This window comes from Schistocerca nitens, chromosome 11 (genome assembly GCF_023898315.1).
Source record: "Schistocerca nitens isolate TAMUIC-IGC-003100 chromosome 11, iqSchNite1.1, whole genome shotgun sequence".
Classification (NCBI taxonomy): domain Eukaryota; kingdom Metazoa; phylum Arthropoda; class Insecta; order Orthoptera; family Acrididae; genus Schistocerca; species Schistocerca nitens.
This window is the reverse complement of record NC_064624.1, coordinates 211,540,418-211,563,394: the sequence shown is the minus strand read 5'-3', so window position 1 is coordinate 211,563,394 and position 22,977 is coordinate 211,540,418. Positions and strand designations below refer to the sequence as shown.

Below are 22,977 nucleotides of genomic sequence, written 5' to 3'. Positions count from 1 at the left end.
AATACTCACTTAAGAACTGCTACATCTGCAGAAGACAGGCTCACTGTAACACTCCGATTCCTTGCTACAGGAGAGGGTTAGGTTAGGTTAGGTCTGCAATCTTCTTAATCTATTTTGGTATTGAGGGCGCCTCACGTTGTAAAGCACCTCATGAGCTTCATACACGTATATAAATTTTGTAGTCGACGGTATACACCAATTGTATTTACCGGGCATTTTTATGAACACACTGCAGATGACAGAAGGCTGCGATGCCAGCGCTTCACGTGGTAACAAGTCACATTGCAGTGAACAGAAAACAATCGGCTTTTATGATCAAATCTGCAGCGAGGCCTTAGATTTGATCAAATTTATTTGACGACAGACGAGATTTGACAAGGTGCCCTATTACACCATCAAACTTCTTAGACATGAATATTTGACATATCAGCTTTGACGAAGAAACTTGATAGTGTAATACCGGCCATATCGGCGTATTCCTCTGTCGTAAACTCGAAAGGCATCCCCATTTCATAAACAATCGAGGAAATTGAACAGTTACTACGTTGTTTCACTTAAATACACTGTTGTCGTTATGTTCTGTCACTGAATAATACGGGAAAGTAACTCGTTTCAAGATTAGGCAACGACTGAAACAACTCACTAACTGTTGCCAACAATGACATCGACGTTTCTACACGAGTAATAGAAAGTTATCAAATATACTCGTATAATAATCTTTGCTTCTCTGGACGTTCTGGAAAACTACTGCAGATACACGTGTGGGACATGTTTTATTAGATTCACCAGATGTATAACGACGAAATACATGGAAATCGTGGTTTACTTTAACCGCGTACAGTTTTGCAATGGATTCACATTACGGAAATTACTAAATTTCAGGAAAAAATCTCTTATTAGCCGTATTTCCGCAAGTAAACCTTTGGAGACCTAAATTTATATGAAGTTTTTTGTTGTAGAATAACACATCAGAAAGTTTGCATATCTTCGTGAATCATCGTTGTACATATACAGGGTGTTTCAAAAATGACCGGTATATTTGAAACGGCAATAAAAACTAAACGAGCAGCGATAGAAATACACCGTTTGTTGCAATATGCTTGGGACAACAGTACATTTTCAGGCGGACAAACTTTCGAAATTACAGTAGTTACAATTTTCAACAACAGATGGCGCTGCAAGTGATGTGAAAGATATAGAAGACAACGCAGTCTGTGGGTGCGCCATTCTGTACATCGTCTTTCTGCTGTAAGCGTGTGCTGTTCACAACGTGCAAGTGTGCTGTAGACAACATGGTTTATTCCTTAGAACAGAGGATTTTTCTGGTGTTGGAATTCCACCGCCTAGAACACAGTGTTGTTGCAACAAGACGAAGTTTTCAACGGAGGTTTAATGTACCCAAAGGACCGAAAATCGATACAATAAAGGATCTGCTAGTGCAGCAGGTGATCCAACAGCGGCCTCGGGTTTCCGTTCGCCGTGTTGCAGCTGCGGTCCAAATGACGCCAACGTCCACGTATCGTCTCATGCGCCAGAGTTTACACCTCTATCCATACAAAATTCAAACGCGGCAACCCCTCAGCGCCGCTACCATTGCTGCACGAGAGACATTCGCTAACGATATAGTGCACAGGATTGATGACGGCGATATGCATGTGGGCAGCATTTGGTTTACTGAGGAAGCTTATTTTTACCTGGACGGCTTCGTCAATAAACAGAACTGGCGCATATGGGGAACCGAAAAGCCCCATGTTGCAGTCCCATCGTCCCTGCATCCTCAAAAAGTACTGGTCTGGGCCGCCATTTCTTCCAAAGGAATCATTGGCCCATTTTCCAGATCCGAAACGATTACTGCATCACGCTATCTGGACATTCTTCATGGATTTGTGGCGGTACAAACTGCCTTAGACGACACTGCGAACACCTCGTGGTTTATGCAAGATGGTGCCCGGCCACATCGCACGGCCGACGTCTTTAATTTCCTGAATGAATATTTCGATGATCGTGTGATTGCTTTGGGCTATCCGAAACATACAGGAGGCGGCGTGGATTGGCCTCCCTATTCGCCAGACATTAACCCCTGTGACTTCTTTCTGTGGGGACACTTGAAAGACCAGGTGTACCGCCAGAATTCAGAAACAATTGAACAGCTGAAGCAGTACATCTCATCTGCATGTGAAGCCATTCCGCCAGACACGTTGTCAAAGGTTTCGGGTAATTTCATTCAGAGGCTACGCCATATTATTGCTACGCATGGTGGATGTGTGGAAAATATCGTACTATAGAGTTTCCCAGACCGCAGCGCCATCTGTTGTTGAAAATTGTAACTACTGTAATTTCGAAAGTTTGTCTGCCTGAAAATGTACTGTTGTCCCAAGCATATTGCAACAAACGGTGTATTTCTATCGCTGCTCGTTTAGTTTTTATTGCCGTTTCAAATATACCGGTCATTTTTGAAACACCCTGTAGGTGTTGTTCAGGTTTGCTGTTTGAGCGTGTAGACCATTTACTCTAATTCAAAAACATTAAAAGTTTTATGGAGTTATTGCCTTTAGGCGCACCTCCTTTGAATCATAGGCCTACTTAAGAAACAGAATGTAACAAGTTACGGTGAATAATATAAACCGTGTAAGAAGCGTAGACAGGTCGGGTAACTGCGGTCCAGTCATATTGGTCATAGTGTCCCGTCACATTAATGTGATGACTACCGCGTGTGGTCGACTTGACGGTGCAACAACCAGTCCCAACACGGAAGGCGGCAGCACTAGCAGTGGGAGGGTATACAGAGTGTGTCTGTGTGTGTGTGGGGGGGGGGGGGGGCGGAAAACAGTGCAGTAGTAGCCGTAATGCGGAAAGGGAGCGGTTTGCCTGACGAACCAAAGGGCAAGGCTGTCGGCTTTCTGCCGAAGGGTGGAAGCAGTTCCGTGGCGGCTAACTTTGTAAACCGGAGTGGTTAAAGTACACGACAAAATGGCGCCATGCATAACCGGCAGACCGAGCTAGGTGGCGCAGTGGCTAGCACACTGGACTCGCATTCGGGAGGACGACGGTTCAATCCCGCGTCCGGCCATCCCGATTTGGGTTTTCTGTGATTTCCCTAAATCGCTCCAGGCAAATGCCGGGACGGTTCCTTTGAAAGGGCACGGCCGACTTCCTTCCCCGTCCTTCCCTAATCCGATGAGACCGATGACCTCGCTGTCTGGTCACCTCCCCCAAAACAACCCGACCCGTAACCGGCACGGAGACAATTGTGGTGGACCACGGGCCGTACTAAGATGGCAGCAGAAGAGACGTCGAACTGTTGAGCGACTGTCCGCTCAGAAGAACAGATTAAAAGGGTTACCGACAGCATGCAGTCGGCGACCGTTGCTGTGTAGAGGCGTCCGCAGCATGCGTGCAACAGCGCCGACTGGTAACGGCGCCGACTGGCGTTCGTCGGAGACGAAGGCGAGGATGTGGACAGCAGTGGCCCACACAGCTGGAGCTGCAGTGAGTGGCGAGACGTGGCTGACGTGCTGAGCTCCACGGGGCAGGTGGCGGGCCGCTGCTGCGTACGGCAAACACCTTCCCACAGTCGTCAGAAGGGTCCGGAGCGTTGTGGTGTGGGGAATGTCTCCGTCGTATTCGCCGGGTGACCTCGCTATTCGGCAAGACACAGAGCGTGAATGAAAGTGTGTGTGCGTGTGTGTCTGTCCTCAGGGACTGTGTCGAGCCCTGCACGCAGTTTGCTTCGCCGCAGCTGGATGGCACTCTCCAGCACGACAACGCGCCGTGCCGGCCAGCTCGCGGTGTACGTGCGCGGTGCGGAGAACACCAGGACGAGTTGGCCGCACCCCCCTGCGGCACTGTTCGTACCGATCGGTGCAGTAGGTTAGTCTCGGTAGTGACGATATTTCGGTTCCTTATCGAAATATCGTATTCAGTAAGCTTCTCAGACCTGTTACCGAACGGTCCTCCCACCGATTGTACCGAGAGGATCTGGGTTTCGATCTGGTCCTGTCGATCGGTGAGCTGTCGTTTATGTACACCTATAATTTGTCACTTTAAACACATTTAGCGGTTTCAGCTTTGGATTTAGTGATTGTGTTACTAAAGAACCACCAGAGGACAGATCCGGTTGGAAAGTGAGTTCATAATAGACCATTTTCCTTCGTTAGAAAATGGTTATGTTGTTACTGTGAATGATTGAATAAAAAAAAAGGGTTTTCGGTCAATATTCTCTCAAAATACGTCTTATTTTAATGCAAATAAGAGTTTAAACATCATTAAATATGAAGACATCGGCTGTGCTTACGTATATTACATGCGTGTGAACTGACACTGCTAGTGCCTTTGTGTACTAGTTCTTCTTCTTCATACAAGTGGGTTAGTTAGTAATTATCGAAACGTGTTTACAACTTTCAAGTAACAATGGAAAGCAATTATGTGAAGCCTGATATTGCAGACCTTCTAAACTATCACGCATTTACGACTTACGCAGCACCGTTTGACAACGGAGTCAGCCTACGTACCTGCGCAACAGTACAAGAATTCAGCCCGGGGTGGCTGTTGTTTGGCGTAGCCAAAAAAAAGTGGTTGGCGCGCGGGAATGAGATATGTAAGGACACGGCTACCCGCGCGGATGTCTGCAAATTAAAAAAATTCTTTTTTTTCCCTCTTCACATATGGAATACGTTCTGAGACACGGTTATTCGCGTAAGTTAAGATTTTTCTGCAATATTCGTTATGTAAGAGCGCACTTCCTCAGTAATGATTTCGTGATTTCTGTGTGTCTAAAATACGAAATATGAAGTTGCTGTGAGTGAAACAACCGACAGTGACCTTTATATTTTTTTCCTGTCACAAATAATTCACCATTTTCTCCGAACATGTAGCGATTTCCGAGTATGCGGTTAGACAGGAATCCAAGGGCACAATTTAAGTTACTGGGAATGTAACCGGCAGCAGCCATCTTCATAACCTTGCTTCTCACAAGTCTTTATCTGCGATCGAATCCTCAACCACAGTAGACAGAGATGAAAGATCTCCGCCATAATATTTTTAGCCTGTAGCACCATATACGAAACATTTTCATTCATGAGATGCATGTTATGAACTTCGACGAAATGCAGGAGCTCTCGAAAATGCGTTTTTTTTTCAGTTTTCTTTTTAAGACCCAAATCGTTGACGCATCACATAGGGAAGTGGGCTACTTAATCTTTTGGATCTCTAGGAGCGAATTATAACCACATTCTGTTTATCTTCTTGTTCTTTGAAACTCTCAGAATCAATTTTTCGGGTGTTTTCATAGCTGTTTTAGTACAATGTGGTAGTACACACTATTGCTAACTCATTTTTCGAAACGTAAAATCGAAAACACGATGTGAGTGTGAATAAGACGACATAATGCGGCATTTACGACAATCTGCAGAATAGTCAGATACGCCATCTTTTAGGTGCGCCTGTGTCGTCTGCCAGCCGCTTTGTGTCGGTGGCGCTGTGCGCCCTGCAGTGCGCATGCGCGGATGTGCGGCCGCTCGCTTTTGATTGGCTTGCGTGACGCGAACCGACGACACCACTTCGGTTCTGTAGCCCCGAACGGTATCGCTGCCGAAATGCATACTGAAGAAAGACGGGACTCAAATTCGAGTACTAGACCGTTCGGCCCTGTTGACTACCGAAACGATCGGCACAGTGGCGGAAAGACACAGAAGAGGGACCCTGGCCACCGAACTGGCGCGATTGGAACGCACCCCCCGCTGCTTCCTCCCACCCCCTCACTGCCTGCCTACCTGCGCTCCAAAAGCTGGTCGATCGGGCTTTTCACACGTGGTCACCCTAATGTCACTGCACAGTGTATCTCGCCGACATGGAAATGCATATATAGACAAACATGTTACTTTTGTATACATCGCGTGCGTGTTAGATACGCACCGGCATCCGGAGGTTGCTAATAGGCATTAGGCTTGATTACAACATAGTAGGCGGACACGGCGAAACGAACGGTCTGCGCTACGTGGAACAGCAGGCCCTGTGTGTGTGTGTGTGTGTGTGTGTGTGTGTGTGTGTGTGTGTACACTACAGTCCAGCACTGGAACTGCCCGTACTGCGCCGGCTGCTGCTGGAGGATTCTCCAGGCGTGCCGCGCCGGCTCCAGGCTGCCTGCCTGCATCCATCACGCTTCTATTTCCGGAGCCCTGCGTGACTGGAAAAACGCCGAGGGGTGGTGGATGGGGGGAGGGTACACACACGCGGCCGTCACGTGCTCTGTCCTGTCCTGTCCTGTCCTGTCCTGTCCTGTCCTCCCTCCCTCCCACCCTCATACCGCCGCCGACAGGGCACCCTAAAGACTTCTGTGGCTCTGCTACGGGCGCGCCGCTAAAATCAGACAGTTTTGTTTCTGCGGGTGTGAAAGTTCGCAGATAGCGGTTTGCGTGAAAGTCCGCAGTAACAGTGAAACACGGGCAGCGAAAGGCAGCCCACGGGACAGGGCGTTACTCGGGGATGTGTACAGGGTTTTCCGAAACTGTTCGTTCAAATGAGTACACGAGCTGGCGAACGCAAAAGAAATATATATGTAGTTTTGGTACGTATGTTGCCCGACGGCAGTTTCCGATGATAACGACTTGGTGAAGGGAATGAACATCCTAATCAGTACCGAACATGGGTAGAGAGTAAATGGAAGGAAGAGGAAAGCAGTGCGAAGTAGCAGAAATGGGAAGAGCATGAAACTGGGCAGTGGGGTTGGTAATCACAGAGTCGAGCAACTCTGCTGCCTAGGCACCGAAGACGTCAAAAGCAGAGCAGTAATGGCGAAAAGGGAATTCCGGGCCAACAGGAGTCTGCTGGTATCAACCGTAGTCAGTAATTCGTGGAAGACATTTCTGAGAACGTACGTTTGCAGCACAGCGTTGAACAGTAGCCGAACTAGAACTGGGAAACCCGGAAAAGACGAGAGCACAACCATATGAGATGTACTGTGAACAGTGATTTATTTTCAAAGAATATTCTTAAGAACTTATTTTATTTACAAGCGATTGATCAAGAACATTAACACATTTAATCACACTATGTAAGCGTCGAAGTAGTTGCCAGGGACTGACTGATGAAATCACAACCAAATTCCTTTTAACAAATGGGAATTTTATTCACTCGAATAGTGCCTAATAGCATTTTTTAAAAGAAACAAATTTAAAAGTATAATCAGAAAGCACCCTCTAAATATCAAACTTACAATTTATTCAGAGGCAGAAAGAAGTTTTGACTGTATGAGCTTTCGGGCAGAGAACCTTGCCGCTCCCTTTTGACACGGCCGTAGTTACGACCGCTTAGAACAGTCTCCGAAAGCCTACACTGGTGGAAACCAGATAACTTTAAACTAAGAGTTTTAACAATTTACACAAGCACACAAACTATGCACACCCCGTATGAGGGATGGAAATGGTACAAAACACTGACAATTAAAAGATTAACGTCGCCACCGAAGGTGCAACTTGATTTTAGCTTCAAAGAAAAGTCTTACAGTGAAAGGGTGGCAAATTTATATACTAAGCCCATGAAATGCAATCTTACATAAAATTCTACGAGGTTGGCCAATCAATAGTTAAGATGCTATACAGCACACAGACACCGCCTCTCAAGATCATAGGCAATAATGTCAAAGGTTCCAAAGATCAAAACATATTTCAGGTATTAGGCCGTTGCACTCCAAGCAGTAAATTCGTTTACACACCAAATCCGACAAACGTGACAGAGGCAGCTACTAACGTACGGTAGATTGATATGGAGATTACCGAACAACCCGAACCGCAGGTTGCTCTAACCCGCCCCTACTCCACAAGGGAAAAGCAGACCACCCAATTTATAAACAACCACCTTCCTGCGGGTGGGCAAAGGGGAAGAATGGTGGAACCACCCCATAGCAAAACGGCTGGTGACCTCACCAAGAAAACAAGTGGAATTTAACAAGTAAATGAAACAACATATTACGAATCGCTTAACTTCTAATAAACTGCGATATCTGGCGAAGACCCCAAATCGCTCTGCCGAACCGTCCGCTGCCAGCCGCTCCAACGGACGCAGGAAGGCGCGCCGATCTCCCGTCTCACGGCGTCGCAGCTCGCGCCGGCCAGACCGACGTCGTGGGTTGACTCCTGTTGCTCTCGCCTCGGCCGCGGAGCCACTACCCCTCGCTGTACGGCGCGGCCCACTGGACCGGTTAGTAGTCCCAGAAACAAACAAAGGGCTGTCGAACAACACTAGGACTGCGGATGAACCACTGAGCGGGAAAGGAACGCTTATAGCCCGTAGAGAGAGCTTCGGAAAATTTTGGTTGGAATATTGTTGTAGTTGTTGTGGTCTTAAAACAGTTCTGAGACTGGTTTGATGCAGGCCTCCATGCTACTCTATCCTGTGCAAGCTTCTTCATCTCCCAGTACCTACTGCAGCCTACATCCTTCTGAAGCTGCTTAGTGTATTCATCTCTTGGTCTCCCTCTACCATTTTTACCATCCACGCTGCCCGCCAGTACTGAATTGGTCATCCCTTGATGCCTCAGAACATGTCCTACCAAGCGATCCCTTCTTCTAGCCAAGTTGTGCCACAAACTCCTCTTCTCCCCAATTCTATTCAGTACCTCCTCATTAGTTGTGTGATCTATCCATCTAATCTTCAGCATTCTTCTGTAGCACCACATTTCGAAAGCTTCTATTCTCTTCTTGTCCAAACTATTTATCGTCCACGTTTCACTTCCATACATGGCTACACTCCACACGAATACTTTCAAAAACGACTTCCTGACACTTAAATCTAGACTCGATGTTAACAAATTTCTCTTCTTCAGAAACGCTTTCCTTGCCATTGCCACTCTACATTTTATATCCTCTCTACTTCGACCATCATCAGTTATTTTGCTCCCCAAATAGCAAAACTCCTTTACTACTTTAAGTGTCTCATTTCCTAATCTAATTCCCTCAGCATCACCTGATTTAATTTGACTACATTCCATTATCCTCGTTTTGCTTTTGTTGATGTTCATCTTATATGCTCCTTTCAAGACACTGTCCATTCCGTTCAACTGTTCTTCCAAGTCCTTTGCTGTCTCTGACAGAATTACAATGTCATCGGCGAACCTCAAAGTTTTTATTTCTTCTCCATGAATTTTAATACATACTCCGAATAATTCTTTCGTTTCCTTCACTGTTTGCTCAATATACAGATTGAATAACATCGGGGAGAGGCTACAACCCTGTCTCACTCCCTTCGCAACCACTGCTTCTCTTTCATGCCCCTCGACTCTTATAACTGCCATCTGGTTTCTGTACAAATTGTAAATAGCCTTTTGGTCCCTGTATTTTTCCCCTGCCACCTTCAGAATTTGAAAGAAAGTATTCCAGTTAACATTTCCAAAAACTTTCTGTAAGTATAAAAATACTAGAGACGTAGCTTTGCCTTTCTTTAATCTTCCTTCTAAGATGTCGTAGGGTCAGTATTGCCTCACGTGTTCCGATATTTCTACGGAATCCAAACTGATGTTCCCCGAGGTCGGCTTCTACTAGTTTTTCCATTCGTCTGTGAAGAATTCGCGTTAGTATTTTGCAGCTGTGACTTATTAAACTGATAGTTCGGTAATTTTCACATCTGTCGACACCTGCTTTCTTTGGGATTGGAATTATTATATTCTTCTTGAAGTCTGAGGGTATTTCGCCTGTCTCATACATCTTGCTCACCAGATGGTAGAGTTTTGTCCTGACTGGCTCTCCCAAGGCTGTCAGTAGTTGTAATGCAATGTTGTCTACTCCGGGGGCCTTGTTTCGACTCGGGTCTTTCAGTGCTTTTAATGAACGTGAATATTGTAACTTAGATAAATGCGGTTGCAGCAAGGAAAAGCGGTTTTATTTACAAAGCTAGAATAAGAAATGGAGCGTGTGTACGCCTTCCGAGGTGCACACCTAACGGAGAAGCACGAGCTGATTGGCCGAGTTTGCCCGGGCCGGAGGTGGTGTGTAGTGTTTACACGTGGACCGCCTGCTGCAGGCTAGCTGCAGCCACGTCGCGTCTTCCCGTAGGCGTACAGGCTGCCGCGGGGGGCCGAACGAGGGCTGCCCGGGGCGACACTCGCCGCCGATCTCTGCGGGGGAGGCGCGGCTGCCTGGAACTGCCCAGCCTCCTCCAGTCGGCGCCTTTGTGCGCTGACGTCACGCGGCGGTCCGGCGCCGCCGCCTTCCGGTCAGCTCACGCGCGCACGCACACGCACAGAGACGCACCGCGCGTCCGGCCATTCACGCACCCCCGCCATTCACGCCGGCTGCCACGCAGCTTCCGCCGCAGCATTCGGGCGCCGGCTGCGACCTGCCACGTGGACGGCTGCCCACGTGTGTACGGCGAGCCGCCGGACGCACTGCCTCTGCAGAAAACTGCCGTCTCGATTTTGGCAATGTCGTCCGAAAGGAGTCACGTGTGGTGTGCGGCGATCATATGTCCAAGTTTCTGAGACACAACCGACCGATACGGCAAACAACATCGACTCAAAAAATCCCGACAGCGAGAAATAAGTAACGAAATTTCCGGAATACATTTGTCTACGTAACACATCTACATCTACATCCATACTCCGCAAGGCACCTGACGGTGTGTGGCGGAGGGTACCTTGAGTACCTCTATCGGTTCTCCCTTCTATTCCAGTCTCGTATTGCTCGTGGAAAGAAAGATTGTCGGTATGCCTCTGTGTGGGCTCTAATCTCTCTGATTTTATCCTCACGGTCTCTTCGCGAAATACACGTAGGAGGGAGCAATATACTGCTTGACTCCTCGGTGAAGGTATGTTCTCGAAACTTCAACAAAAGCCCGTACCGAGCTACTGAGCGTCTCTCCTACAGAGTCTTCCACTGGAGTTTATCTATCATGTCCGTAACGCTTTCGCGATTACTGAATGATCCTGTAACGAAGCGCGCTGCTCTCTGTTGGATCTTCTCTATCTCTTCTATCAACCCTATCTGGTACGGAAGGGCTTATTCCAATAGTCTTAAAAGTCCATTACTTCCACTTTTCTGCCTGTAATGGTTTTGACATTAATGATCCAAACAAACAGAAAGAGACGTTCATCTGTAGCGAGAAGCCGTATGCTCGAATACTTCTTGTATCTCGACTGCAGATTTTTCAGCGCCCATTTAACTTCAGGACTCTCTGTCTCAAAATGAACGAAAACGGACTTGTGCCACTAATGAAACGAGCCCATCACATGTAAGTGATGGACACTGGAAGATCACAGGTTAATGTAAGCGCGAGATAAGCCGCTCCAAATCTGAAACAGAAGAAACAAACTCCTCCCGAACAGGCCCGACGGCACCGGCCGGCCGCCGTGTCGTCCTCAGTCACAGGCGTCACCGGATGCGGATACGGAGGGTCACGGGGTCAGCACACGGCTCTCAGTTGCCGAGATCGGCCCAGTCGAGTGGCTCCTCGGTTTTGCCTCAGCAGGGCCGAGTGCACCCCGCACATCAGTAACAGATGTGACGGCCAGAACGTCGAACGCGAGCAGGCAAACGTGCATGCACTGTGTTGTAAAGGGCCGTTCGATGCAGTTCCGTGCCTGTTGCATTCGATCGGTCAATACAGGGACAGGTTGTGGTGTTGGTGGATGACCCTCTAGTCGTCGTCCCACGACGTACCGTATGTGCTCCACTGGAGACACATCTGGTGATCGAGCAGGCCCAAGCTACATGCCGACGCCCTGTAGAGCGTGTAGTGCTGAAACAGCGGTGTGTATGGGCGAGCGTTATCCTGTTGGAAAACACTCCATGTAATGCTGTTCGTGAGTGGCAATGCAGGTGGAATCACCAGACTGACACGGGGGTTTGCAGTCGGCGTGCGTGGGATGACCACGGCAGCGCTTCTGCTGTCGTACGAAATCGCAACCCGGGCCGTAACTCCAGGCGTTGGTGTGCAGACAGGTCGGTTGCAGGCCCTCCACTGGCTTCCTGCTAACCGACACACGACGATCACTGGCCCCACGCAGAACCAGCTTTCCTCGGGAAACACAACAGGCGTACACCCTGACCTCCGGTGAGCTCTCGCTCGACACCGCCGAAGTGGCAAACGGCAGTGGTCTGGGGTCGTCGGAGTGCACGCCACGCCACGGGGCGGGGCGTGTGGCTCGCAGCTACCCTCGAGGTAACCGGTTTGTAGCATAATGAAATGTTTCCCTAAGACTTTCAAGTGTGTTTATTATCTACGATAATGACGGAAGCGGACGGAATGAATTAAAGTTTGTGCCGCGCCCGGGACTCGAACCTCGGTCGTTTTGCTCGCTAGGCAAGTACGGTGGTGAAGATTGCTGCACGAACTACCTAAGCTGAGCGCTCTCTCCGACACAAACTTCAATTTATTTTTCCCTAACCCGGGTCGGAGTCCCAGCCGCAGCACAAATTTTAATTCGTCTCGTGTGATTCGACGGTTGTCGGAGATAATAAAAAGAGAATTAAATGTCTGAGGCACAGATGTAATTATAAGATCTGTAAGATCACAAACGGTACAAGGAGGTCCCATTACGTCCAATGCCGGGGTGCCTGCCAATGTCGGAGAGCCCTAGCAGTAGTGACACCGTGTGAGCGAACGAGTTTGTGTCGGGGAGGGCGCTCACCTTAGGTGTATACTCGCCGCCGAAGGTGTCTGCGACGTAGCGCTGACGCAGAACCCCGTCGTGTCGGTGCTTCACTCTGTTCCCCTACCAGTGTGTAAACGATATCTCTCTCTCTGTGCAGGGTTTGTGTGGGGGCGTCCACGCGGGCTGACCGCGACATAACGAGACCCCCAGCTGCAGTTCGCAGTTGGCAGTTTGTGAGAGGCTGAGTGTGTGTGTGTTGCAGATCGGCGGCCATGGAGGGCTACCACCAGCAGCAGCACCAGCTGCAGCTGCAGCAGCAGCACGACTCCTCCTACAACTCGACCAGCGAGAACGAGATGGAGTCCGACGCAGAGGACGACCCCGAGAAGCTGCTCAACGCCTGGCTGGGCGAGCTCCACTCTCTCACCGGGGTGAGTAGCCTGCTCTCTACTCCCTACTCCCTACTCCCTACTCCCTACTCACTACTCTGGAGCGCTGCCAAACCACGCAGCCTCTTCCAGCTCAGCGGGCTTCAGCAGTCCCGAGTCTTACTCGTCAGAATCTCATAACCTCTTATCCTCTACTTTTGTCATCACTCAGATATTTGACAACTGCAATAAGAAATACTGTGTACAAAACTACAGAATCGATTCGTGTCTGGATTTACACTCCGAAAACGTGAGTTGAAACGGCAAAAAACCGTCCGTCAGGCCGTTTCCAAAATTGGCATACGCTGTCAATTTTCGTATGGAAAATGTCTTTATTACACCGTGCACACATCGGCTGTTCCACAATACCCGCTACACACTTTCAGAGGTTGCAGAAGCGACTTTGCAGATAAACTTTTACAGGCGAACCCGTGTGTCCCGAAGCCTGATCCAGTGACGCTACACAGCGTCGTACTTACGGACGCCGGCCCGTGTAATTGTGTGTGTGCACAGGGTCATTCCGCCACGATGATGTAAACTTTTTACGATGACAAGGATAAAGGCACGAGTTTCATTGAGGATCCCTCTACCAGAAACGAATGTGTCGAAACTTACAAGAGAAAATGTTTCCCACACCTTGCAATACATCTACCGAGACTGTTGTTCCTAACATTTTTGGGTAGGCAATTTTCAGATTTGGCAGTGTGGACGAAAACAAGAAAAATGTGTCCGCCAAACGTCGACTCTAGAACGAGCAGTGTTTGAAGCAGAGAGCTGCCATCGAGTTTCTTTCGATGGAAAACCGGCGCATCGCAGACAATCGTAGGCGCTTCCAAAATGTCTACGGCGACCTGGCAGTGAACAAAAGCACGGAGGCGTTGGGCGAGCCGTCTGTCAAAATTGCGCAGGTCGCACCAGTGTTTCAGAAGGGTAGTAGGAGTAATCCGTCCAACTACAGACCTATATCATTGACGTCCGTCTGCAGTGGAGTTTTGGAGCATATACTGTATTCAAACCTTATGAATCACCTCGAAGGGAACGATCTATTGATACGTAATGAGCACGGTTTCACAGAACATCGTTCTTGTCCAACGCAGCTAGCTCTTTATTCGCACGAAGTAATGGCCGCTATCGACAGGGGATCTCAAGTTGATTCCGTATTTCTAGATTTCCGAAAAGCTTTTGACACCGTTGCTCACAACCGACTTCTAATCAAGCTGCGGGCCTACGGGGTATCGTCTCCGTTGTGCGATTGGATTCGTGATTTCCTGTTAGGAAGGTCGCAGTTCGTAGTAATAGACGGCAAATCGTCGAGTAAAACTGAAGTGATATCAGGTGTTCCCCAGGGAAGCGTCCTGGGACCTCTGCTGTTCCTGATCTATATAAATGACCTGGGTGACAATCTGAGCAGTTCTCTTAGGTTGTTCGCAGATGATGCTGTAATTTACCGTCTAGTAAGGTCATCCGAAGACCAGTATCAGTTGCAAAGCGAGTTAGAAAAGATTGCTGTACGGTGTGGGAGGTGGCAGTAGACGCTAAATAACGAAAAGTGTGAGGTAATCCATACGAGTTCCAAAAGAAATCCGTCGGAATTCGATTACTCGATAAATAGTACAATTCTGGAGGCTGTCAATTCAACTAAGTACCTGGGTGTTAAAATTACGAACACCTTCAGTTGGAAAGACCACATAAATAATATTGTGGGGAAGGCGAGCCAAAGGTTGCATTTGATTGGCAGGACACATGGAACATGCGACAAGTCCACTAAAGAGACAGCTTACACTACACTCGTTCGTCCTCAGAATATTGCTGCGCGGTGTGGGATCCTTACCGGGTGGGATTGACGGAGGACATCGAAAGGGTGGAAAAAAGGGCAGCTCGTTTTGTATTATCACGTGACAGGGGAGTGTGTGGCAGATATGATACGCGAGTTGGGATGGAAGTCATTAAAGGAAAGACGTTTTTTGTCGCGGCGAGATCTATTTACGAAATTTCAGTCACCAACTTTCTCTTCTGAATGCGAAAATATTTTGTTGAGCCCAACCTACATAGGTAGGATTGATCATCATATTCATTACAGTCTCATTTGTGTCTGTGTGACGTACGGCCCCCAGATACTGGCGCTTATATGCAAACGTGTGTCGGCATGCGCTCGATTTGTGCGCAGATATTCGCCGGTGGACTTGTGGGGGACGGAGCTTCATCTGGGTGAGTGGAGGGGGCGCCAGAGTTGTGTGTGTGTGTGTGTGTGTGTGTGTGTGTGTGTGTGTGTGTGTGTGCGTGCGTGTGCGCGCGCCACTCGGCGAGCGGGCGATATTAGCAGGGGCAGTAGGCGCGTGACGTAACCAGGGGCGGCATTCCGCAGCCCGGCTCGCGTGTAGCGAACACCGCAGCACGGGTTTCTGTCACTTCTCACGGTTGCCCGTCCCAGGCGGTGAACACTACGTGGCCGTAGTAGGAGGCGAGGTACTGGCGGAAGTAAAGCTGTGAGTATCGGGCGTGAGTCGTGCTTGGGTGGCTCAGTTGATAGAGCACTTGCCCGCGAGAGGCAAAGGTCGCGAGTTCGAGTCTCGGTCCGGCACGCAGTTTTAATCTGCCAGGAAGTTTCATATCAGCGCACACTCCGCTGCAGAGCGAAAATCTCATTCTGGAAACATCCCCCAGGCTGTGGCTAAGCCATGTCTCCCCAATATCCTTTCTTTCAGGAGTGCTAGTTCTGCAAGGTTCGCAGGAGAGCTTCTGTAAAGTTTGGAAGGCAGTTTTAATCTGCCACGAAGTTTCGTATCGGCGCACACTCCGCTGCAGAGCGAAAATCTCATTCTCGATACCGTATTGTCCTCCTCCTGTCTTGACTGTCAGAGTGTTAAAAACCCTTCTAAATGGTTAATTATGTCTTTTGTGCTCATAAAATGCATTTTTCCGCGTGAATTTAATAATTATTTTTTAAAAAGAGGAGTGTTTGAGTAAAGTGACACGTGTGACGTCACTGGCTGCTGCTGACGTAACGGTCGTTCACAGCTTTGTCTCGTTTTCGAATTTACGTTTCGCAAAACGGGTTACAAGTGGACTGTTGACAACACAGTTTGTATAAATATATCTATAAAGATGGATAGTCAGGCAGCAGTTAGAGTTGACGGTAAATTGAGTTCACGGTTCAGAGTAGTTTCAGGGGTAAGACAAGGCTGCAACCTGTCTCCTGTTGTTCATATTATTTACGGATCATACGTTGAAAACAATAGACTGGCTGGGTGAGATTAATATATGTGAACACAAAATAAGCAGTCTCGCATATGCGGATGACTTAGTTGTGATGGCAGATTCGATTGAAAGTTTGCAAAGTAATATTTCAGGGGTAGATCAGAAATGTAAGGACTATGGTATGAAGATTAGCATCTCCAAAACTAAAGAAATGTCAGTGGGAAAGAAATATAAACGAATTGAGTGCCAAATAGGAGGAACAAAGAACAGGTGGACTGTTTCAAGTACTTAGGATGCATATTCAGACAGGATGGCAACATAGTGAAAGAACTGGAAGCGAGGTGTAGCAAAGCTAATGCAGTGAGCGCTCAGCTACGATCTGCTCTCTTCTGCGAGAAGGAAGTCAGTACCAAGACTAAGTTGTATGTGCACCGTTCAATCTTTCGACCAACTTTGTTGTATGGGAGCGAAAGCTGGGTGGATTCAGGTTACCTTATCAACAAGGTTGAGGTTACGGATATGAAAGTAGCTAGGATGATTGCAGGTACTAGTAGATGGGAACAATGGCAGGAGGGTGTCCACAATGAGGAAATCAAAGAAAAACTGGGAATGAACTCTATAGATGTAGCAGTCAGGGCGAACAGGCTTAGATGGTGGGGTCATGTTACACGCATGGGAGAAGCAAGGTTACCCAAGAGACTCATGGGTTCAGCAGTAGAGGGTAGGAGGCGTCGGGGCAGACCGAGGAGAAGGTACATGGATTCGGTTAAGGACGATTTTGAAGTAATAGGCTTAATATCAGAAGAGGCACCAATGTTAGCACTGAATAGGGGATCATGGAGGAATTTTATAAGGGGGGGGGGGGCTATGCTCCAGACTGAACGCTGAAAGGCATAATCAGTCTTAAATGATGATGATGATGATGGTGATAAGATTGTAAAAAAATTTTTATTGTTCCAAAAATGAGATTGTGCTTAAAATGCGCTCTCAGTGATCCAAACGAGACAGTGATCAGTAAGTGTGTTTGTTTCTGTGAGGACGATCCTGACTGAACACTCGTTGTTTTCGCTCGTAGCGCCGTGGGCTTCAAATGCGGTGCTTTCTTTCCCTCCCCTCCCTTCCTCTTCTCACCGCTTCATTCTCCTGTCCCTTTAAGTTTGGTTTGCCCGTAATACATTTATCTGACACCCATAAATTCCACTTCATATTACATTTTAATATATACACTACTGGCCATTAAAACTGCTACACCACGAAGATGACGTGCTACAGACGCGAAATTTAACCGACAGGTAGAAGATGCTGTGATAAACAAATCATTAGCTCTTCACAGCATTCACACAAGGTTGGCGCCGGTGGCGACACCTACAACGTGCTGACATGAACAAAGTTTCCAACCGATTTCTCATACACAAACAGCAGCTGACCGGCGTTGCCTGGTGAAACCTTCTTGCGATGCCTCGTGTAAGGAGGGGAAATCCGTACCATCACGTTTCCCACCTTGATAAAGGTCGGATTGTAGCCTATCGCGATTGCGGTTTATCGTATCGCGACATTGCTGTTCGCGTTGGTCGACATCCGATGACTGTTAGCAGAATATGGAATCGGTGGGTTCAGGAGGGTAATACGGAACGCCGAGCTGGACCCCCACGGCCTCGTATCACTAGCAGTCGAGATGACAGGCATCTTATCCGCACGGCTGTAACGGATCGTGCAGCCACGTCTCTATCCCCGAGTCAACAGATGGGGACGTTTGCAAGACGACAACCATCTGCACGAACAGTTCGACGACCTTTGCAGCAGCATGGACTATCAGCTCGGAGACCGTGGCTGCGGTTACCCTTGACGCCGCATCACAGACAGGAGCGCCTGCGATGGTGTACTCGACAACGAACCTGTGTGCACGAATGGCAAAACGCCATTTTTTCGGATGAATCCAGGTTCTGTTTACAGCATCACGATGGTCGCATCCGTGTTTGGCGACATCGCAGTGAACACAAATTGCAAGCGTGTACTCGTCATCGTCATACTGGCGTATCACCCGGCGTGACTGTATGGGATGCCATCGGTTACACGTCTCGGTCACCTCTTGTTCGCGCTGACGGCACTTTGAACAGTGGACGTTACATTTCAGATGTGTTACGACCCGTGGCTCTAACCTTCATTCGATCCCTGCAAAACCCCACATTTCAGCAGGATAATGCACGACCGCATGTTGCAGGTACTGTACGGGCCTCTGTGGATACAAAAAATGTTCGACTGCTGCCCTGGCCAGCAAATTCTCCCGATCTATCACCAATTGAAAACGTCTGGTCAATGGTGGCCGAGCAACTGGCTCGTCACAATACGCCAGTCACTACTCTCGATGAACTGTGGTATCGTGTTGAAGCTGCACGGGCAGCTGTACCTGTACACGCCATCCAAGCTCTGTTTGACTCAATGCCCAGGCCATTGTTACGGGCCAGAGGTGGTTTTTCTCGGTGCTGATTTCTCAGGATCTATGCACCCAAATTGCGTGAAAATGTAATCACATGTGAGTTCTAGTATAATATATTTGTCCAATGAATACCCGTTTATCATGCGCATTTCTTCTTGGTGTAGCAGTTTTAATGGCCAGTTGTGTATATTTTTATTTATATACTTCATTTCACGCCTGTTCAGTTTGAAATGAATCGCAAGGGTGGCACTAGGGAGCCGCGTTTCTTGCCTGTTGTAGCTCCTACTCTCAAGAATCTCAGAAACCATTTAACAATGTCCAACCACATTATGCTTTGCAAACCAATGGACTGCATCGAGCCGACTGTAAAACTGCATGCTTTTCAGAAAGAGGAGAGTGAACATTGATTGGAAGCTGTGAGGAAGTATAACGAGTCCTGGGTACTATGCCAAAATGAAAGCGGCACTTTGAGCAAGCAGCACGTCAGCAGACACTTCCGTCTGCTGCGTCAAGTGGAAATTTTGTGGCCACAGTTTTCCGGCAGTTTAAATTAATTACCTGGAGGAATAAAAATACTGAAATGTGTAAAGCCACTGAAGGCAGACTCGGTGATTCTCTCCGGTTCACCACGAGTGTTACGACGCTGTCTGAAAATCTAAAATTTGAGGGATGAGGTATCTGGAAAACAACAGTATTTGTGGCCGCAACCAGAACAGTTAACAACCACAAGTACACTCTGAGTGAAAACGGTTCCACTGTACAATGTTTCAGAAGTATTCTCGGGAACCTCTTCAGCACAGTCCGAGCACACGATCCACACCCAGATCGAGACAGCCTCACAGTGCTAAGAGACTTTCGCGAGTTATTCTGCTGTGTCCCCCCCCCCCCCCCCCCACGCACTCTGCCGTCCCAGTCTGTACGCCACGCGGGTTCTCACGTTTCTTACTTCCTGAACACAGAGATATCGATTGTTTTTGAAGAACGAAGAGGCCACCGACTCGTGGAAGGTTTCCACTACAAGTCTTCATAACATTCATTTCCATTGTTACTTAAAAGTTGTATATTCGTTTTCCTTCACGAAATAACTAAACCGTTCGGAGAAAAAGCAGTGAAAAACGACTGCGACGTCCACAGAGCTTCAGCCAATTACAGAGTTTTCGATCACGTGCCCAAATTCTGAAGTTTAATGTTTTTTAAGCTTTAATTACGTAAAAATAGCAGATATTTTACGAGAATAGGGACCGAAAACACTGTTCGAACGTTGTGAACGACCAGTATGACAGCAGCGCGAACCACGCCTTTAACACAGCGAAACGGCCCAGGCATGAGCAACGCCCTCTCAAATAGCAGGCGACTTCCCGACGCGTCACACGTTTCGCTGACTCGCTCACTTCCTCAGCGGCGCCTCTCCACACTGCACCTGCCTCTTCTCCACTGACCATCCACATCGCTCCAGACCAGCGACCTACGGAAACAACGTAGGCTGAGCAGGTAGTCGCCATATTTGAAGCCAGTTTGGAGACTTGGCCGCCTTTTTTTCTTTTGCAACACCATGTTTGGTGATATACTGATCCTCTGCTACCTGGGAATCACACGGCTTTCTTTTGCTGCTGGCAGTCGCGAATGCAGCACGTTTTTATTAGGTACCTTTCTTATCTGTCCGTCTGGTACAAATTTTGCAAGTGATGTTAAACCAACTTCCTGATGAGCTAAACTTGAAATTTCAAACATACCTCACCAATCGTTTATCAACCCTTTTACTCCCAACAATATGAAAAAAAAAAAAAATTTCACAAAATTGACTTTTATCATAGTAAGCAACGAATACAAGAACAAATCGGCAAAAAGTGAACAGTCAATTGTTTCTGAGCTCTGGTTTCATTTTGGAACCACTGGGACATACTCAGTATTAAAAAACCCAACATTTCACGAGAAACATAGCACGTAACTAGTATAATTGCAGATATTTCTTTTTCTGGCCGAGAATGGTGTACTGAACAACATTGCATCTGTATTTACGTCTTTAGCAGACTAATTGGTCAGAACGTCCAGGTACGTGTGGCAAGCTCTTTATTTTCCCCTAGGCAGCATGTCGGGTGCTGCAGTACGGATGCGTGAACGGAAAACACTCTACATTGACAGGCGCCGTTCACTTCGTGGCACCAGTACATCCGTGAAGAAAAGTCAGGTCATAAAGTCTTTGACGTGTTTGTGACATCTGTTCCACACGGAGTAATATTGACCGACCGATACACTGGTGTGCGTCTGTATTAGGGTACCACATGAAAAAATACTGTAGTTATACCTGTTGCAGTGTTACACCTTGTACTTGAAAGCAATTTCACAATTTTCCCAGACACGATCCCACACCTCAAAACGTCTGTGAACTCGTAACGTCTAAAACAAATTATAGTCCTAAGCAACAATCGGGAGCTGCCCCAAAATTTGATAAATTTGCATAAAAACTGCTCCAGTTGTTTCATTGTGAAAGCAGTAATTTACTTAAGAGTAACTTTAGATGGACTTGCTTTCAGCATCAGTCATCTCCTCGACATGATCACTATATATAAAAAAACGACGCACCACCATCTCCTGGAACCACGTAGCAGAAACTCGTGCCGAATCTTGCCCCGAATGCTGGAAGCGACTGCTGCAGTGCACTACATTCGTAGAAGTACCTAGCAGTAACACTAGGTGTCTCTGTCTTCCAATACCGTCACTCGTTTCGTGGAAAAGGCACACGGTGGTTTAGGTACTCCGAGGGTTAACTTACTCCTGCTTTCTTGCGGGGGCCGTTCCGCAGTGGTGCCGAAAAGGTTGGTAACGCCTGACAGTTCGGCTGCCCTGCACGACCGCCGTGTTGTGCGGGTAGTATCGCAATGCGTCGCAGGCGGCGCGTGATCCGACGGTCAGTGCGCGCAGGTGAATATCGCTTTCTTCTCTGTCTGTCGGTTTCTGTACAGCTTTTCAACTAATTTTATACTAACTTCACAATGAACTAGAGACTTCAAACTACAAATATAGCTCAGAAACAGATGGTTCAAATGGCTCTGAGCGCTATGGGAGTTAACTGCTGTGGTCATCAGTCCCCTACAACTTAGAACTACTTAAACGTAACTAACCTAACGACATCACACACATGCATGCCCGAGGCAGGATTCGAGCCTGCGACCGTAGCGATCGCACGGTTCGAGACTGTAGCGCGTAGAACCGCTCGGCCACTCTGGCCGGGCAGAAACGGATGGAACAGCTGTATTAACTCTGTTTTATTGTCTGGTGTGTGCTGGAGGGTACTTTCTTTCACCAGCGTTTCCCCTTTTCCTGTTCCAGTCGCGAATGGTTGGCAGGAAGAACAGTTGGTGGCAAGCCATTGCGAGAGATCGAACCTCTCTTAGTTTTACGTTCGCGGTATTTTCGGGAGCTACATGCAGGAGAAAGTGGTATGTTAGTTGACTCGGACGAAGAAAAATTCCAATAAACGTGACATTTACCACATCTCTCTTTCGTAATCTCATCAAAATGTTTGAAATCAATTGAGAAATTTTACATACACAAGACTAAAAAAAATTGTAAACAATTATTTCAGTCAAAAAGAATATTTAATGTATCACGTTTTTAAGCGGGACTAGAAAGTATAAAATAATTTCTCTTAGCCCCCATACAGACTCCTCGTACATGCAGATAGTCCTAAAAATTTCCCCTTGTGAAATTTTAATAACTGTGGAAATACTTCTCGGATTTAGAACGAAAGACGTGGTGTGTGCAGTAGATAACTGATGGACTAGTAGTTAATTTTCTTACTAGTTAGTACTGCATGTGCCACACGTTTCTCGTTTTAAATCTTGGAATAATTTTCATAGCTACTAAAAATTCACAGTAACAGATTTTCAGTCCTATCTGTGTGGGACTAGGAGAAATTACTTTATACTTCCTTTTAAAATCGTAGTCACATATTACAAGCACATCTTTGTTCAAACAATTACATCTTTATTTATTGTCCTAAGACTCATTTCAAGGAATACATCGCAGTATGATTTTCCGTGTGCTGTGGCATCTCGAGCAAGATATTTGCGATGTGCGGGCTGCTGCATTGTTCTGGTGACTTTACTGTCCAGTAAAGGCGCGTATTTGCGTAATTAGCGATGTAATGCACGCAGCAGATGACGCCGAATTGCTTTGTAGCGTTTACTCAAAATCATCACACCTCTGACTCGAATGACGTATCTTGTGTTCCACGCTAAGAACTTCTGTCTGTCGCATTTAGCAAATTATGTATTCTCGAAAGTCGTCGCTGTTTGCAGGGAAGGCAAACGATAGTGGGCATAAATAAT

At 47.4% G+C, this 22,977-nt stretch overlaps 1 protein-coding gene across 1 annotated transcript in view; it reads left to right on the top strand.

Annotated features, from left to right (window-relative positions):
- The window catches only part of LOC126212794 (abnormal cell migration protein 10-like), a 563,013-nt gene that overhangs the window by 162,732 nt on the left and 377,304 nt on the right, over positions 1 to 22,977 (top strand). The window contains exon 2 of the mRNA XM_049940196.1: positions 12,846 to 13,014. Coding sequence (XP_049796153.1) covers positions 12,856 to 13,014 — 159 coding nt within the window. The 5' untranslated portion in view covers positions 12,846 to 12,855. The remainder of the gene's footprint in view (positions 1 to 12,845; positions 13,015 to 22,977) is intronic.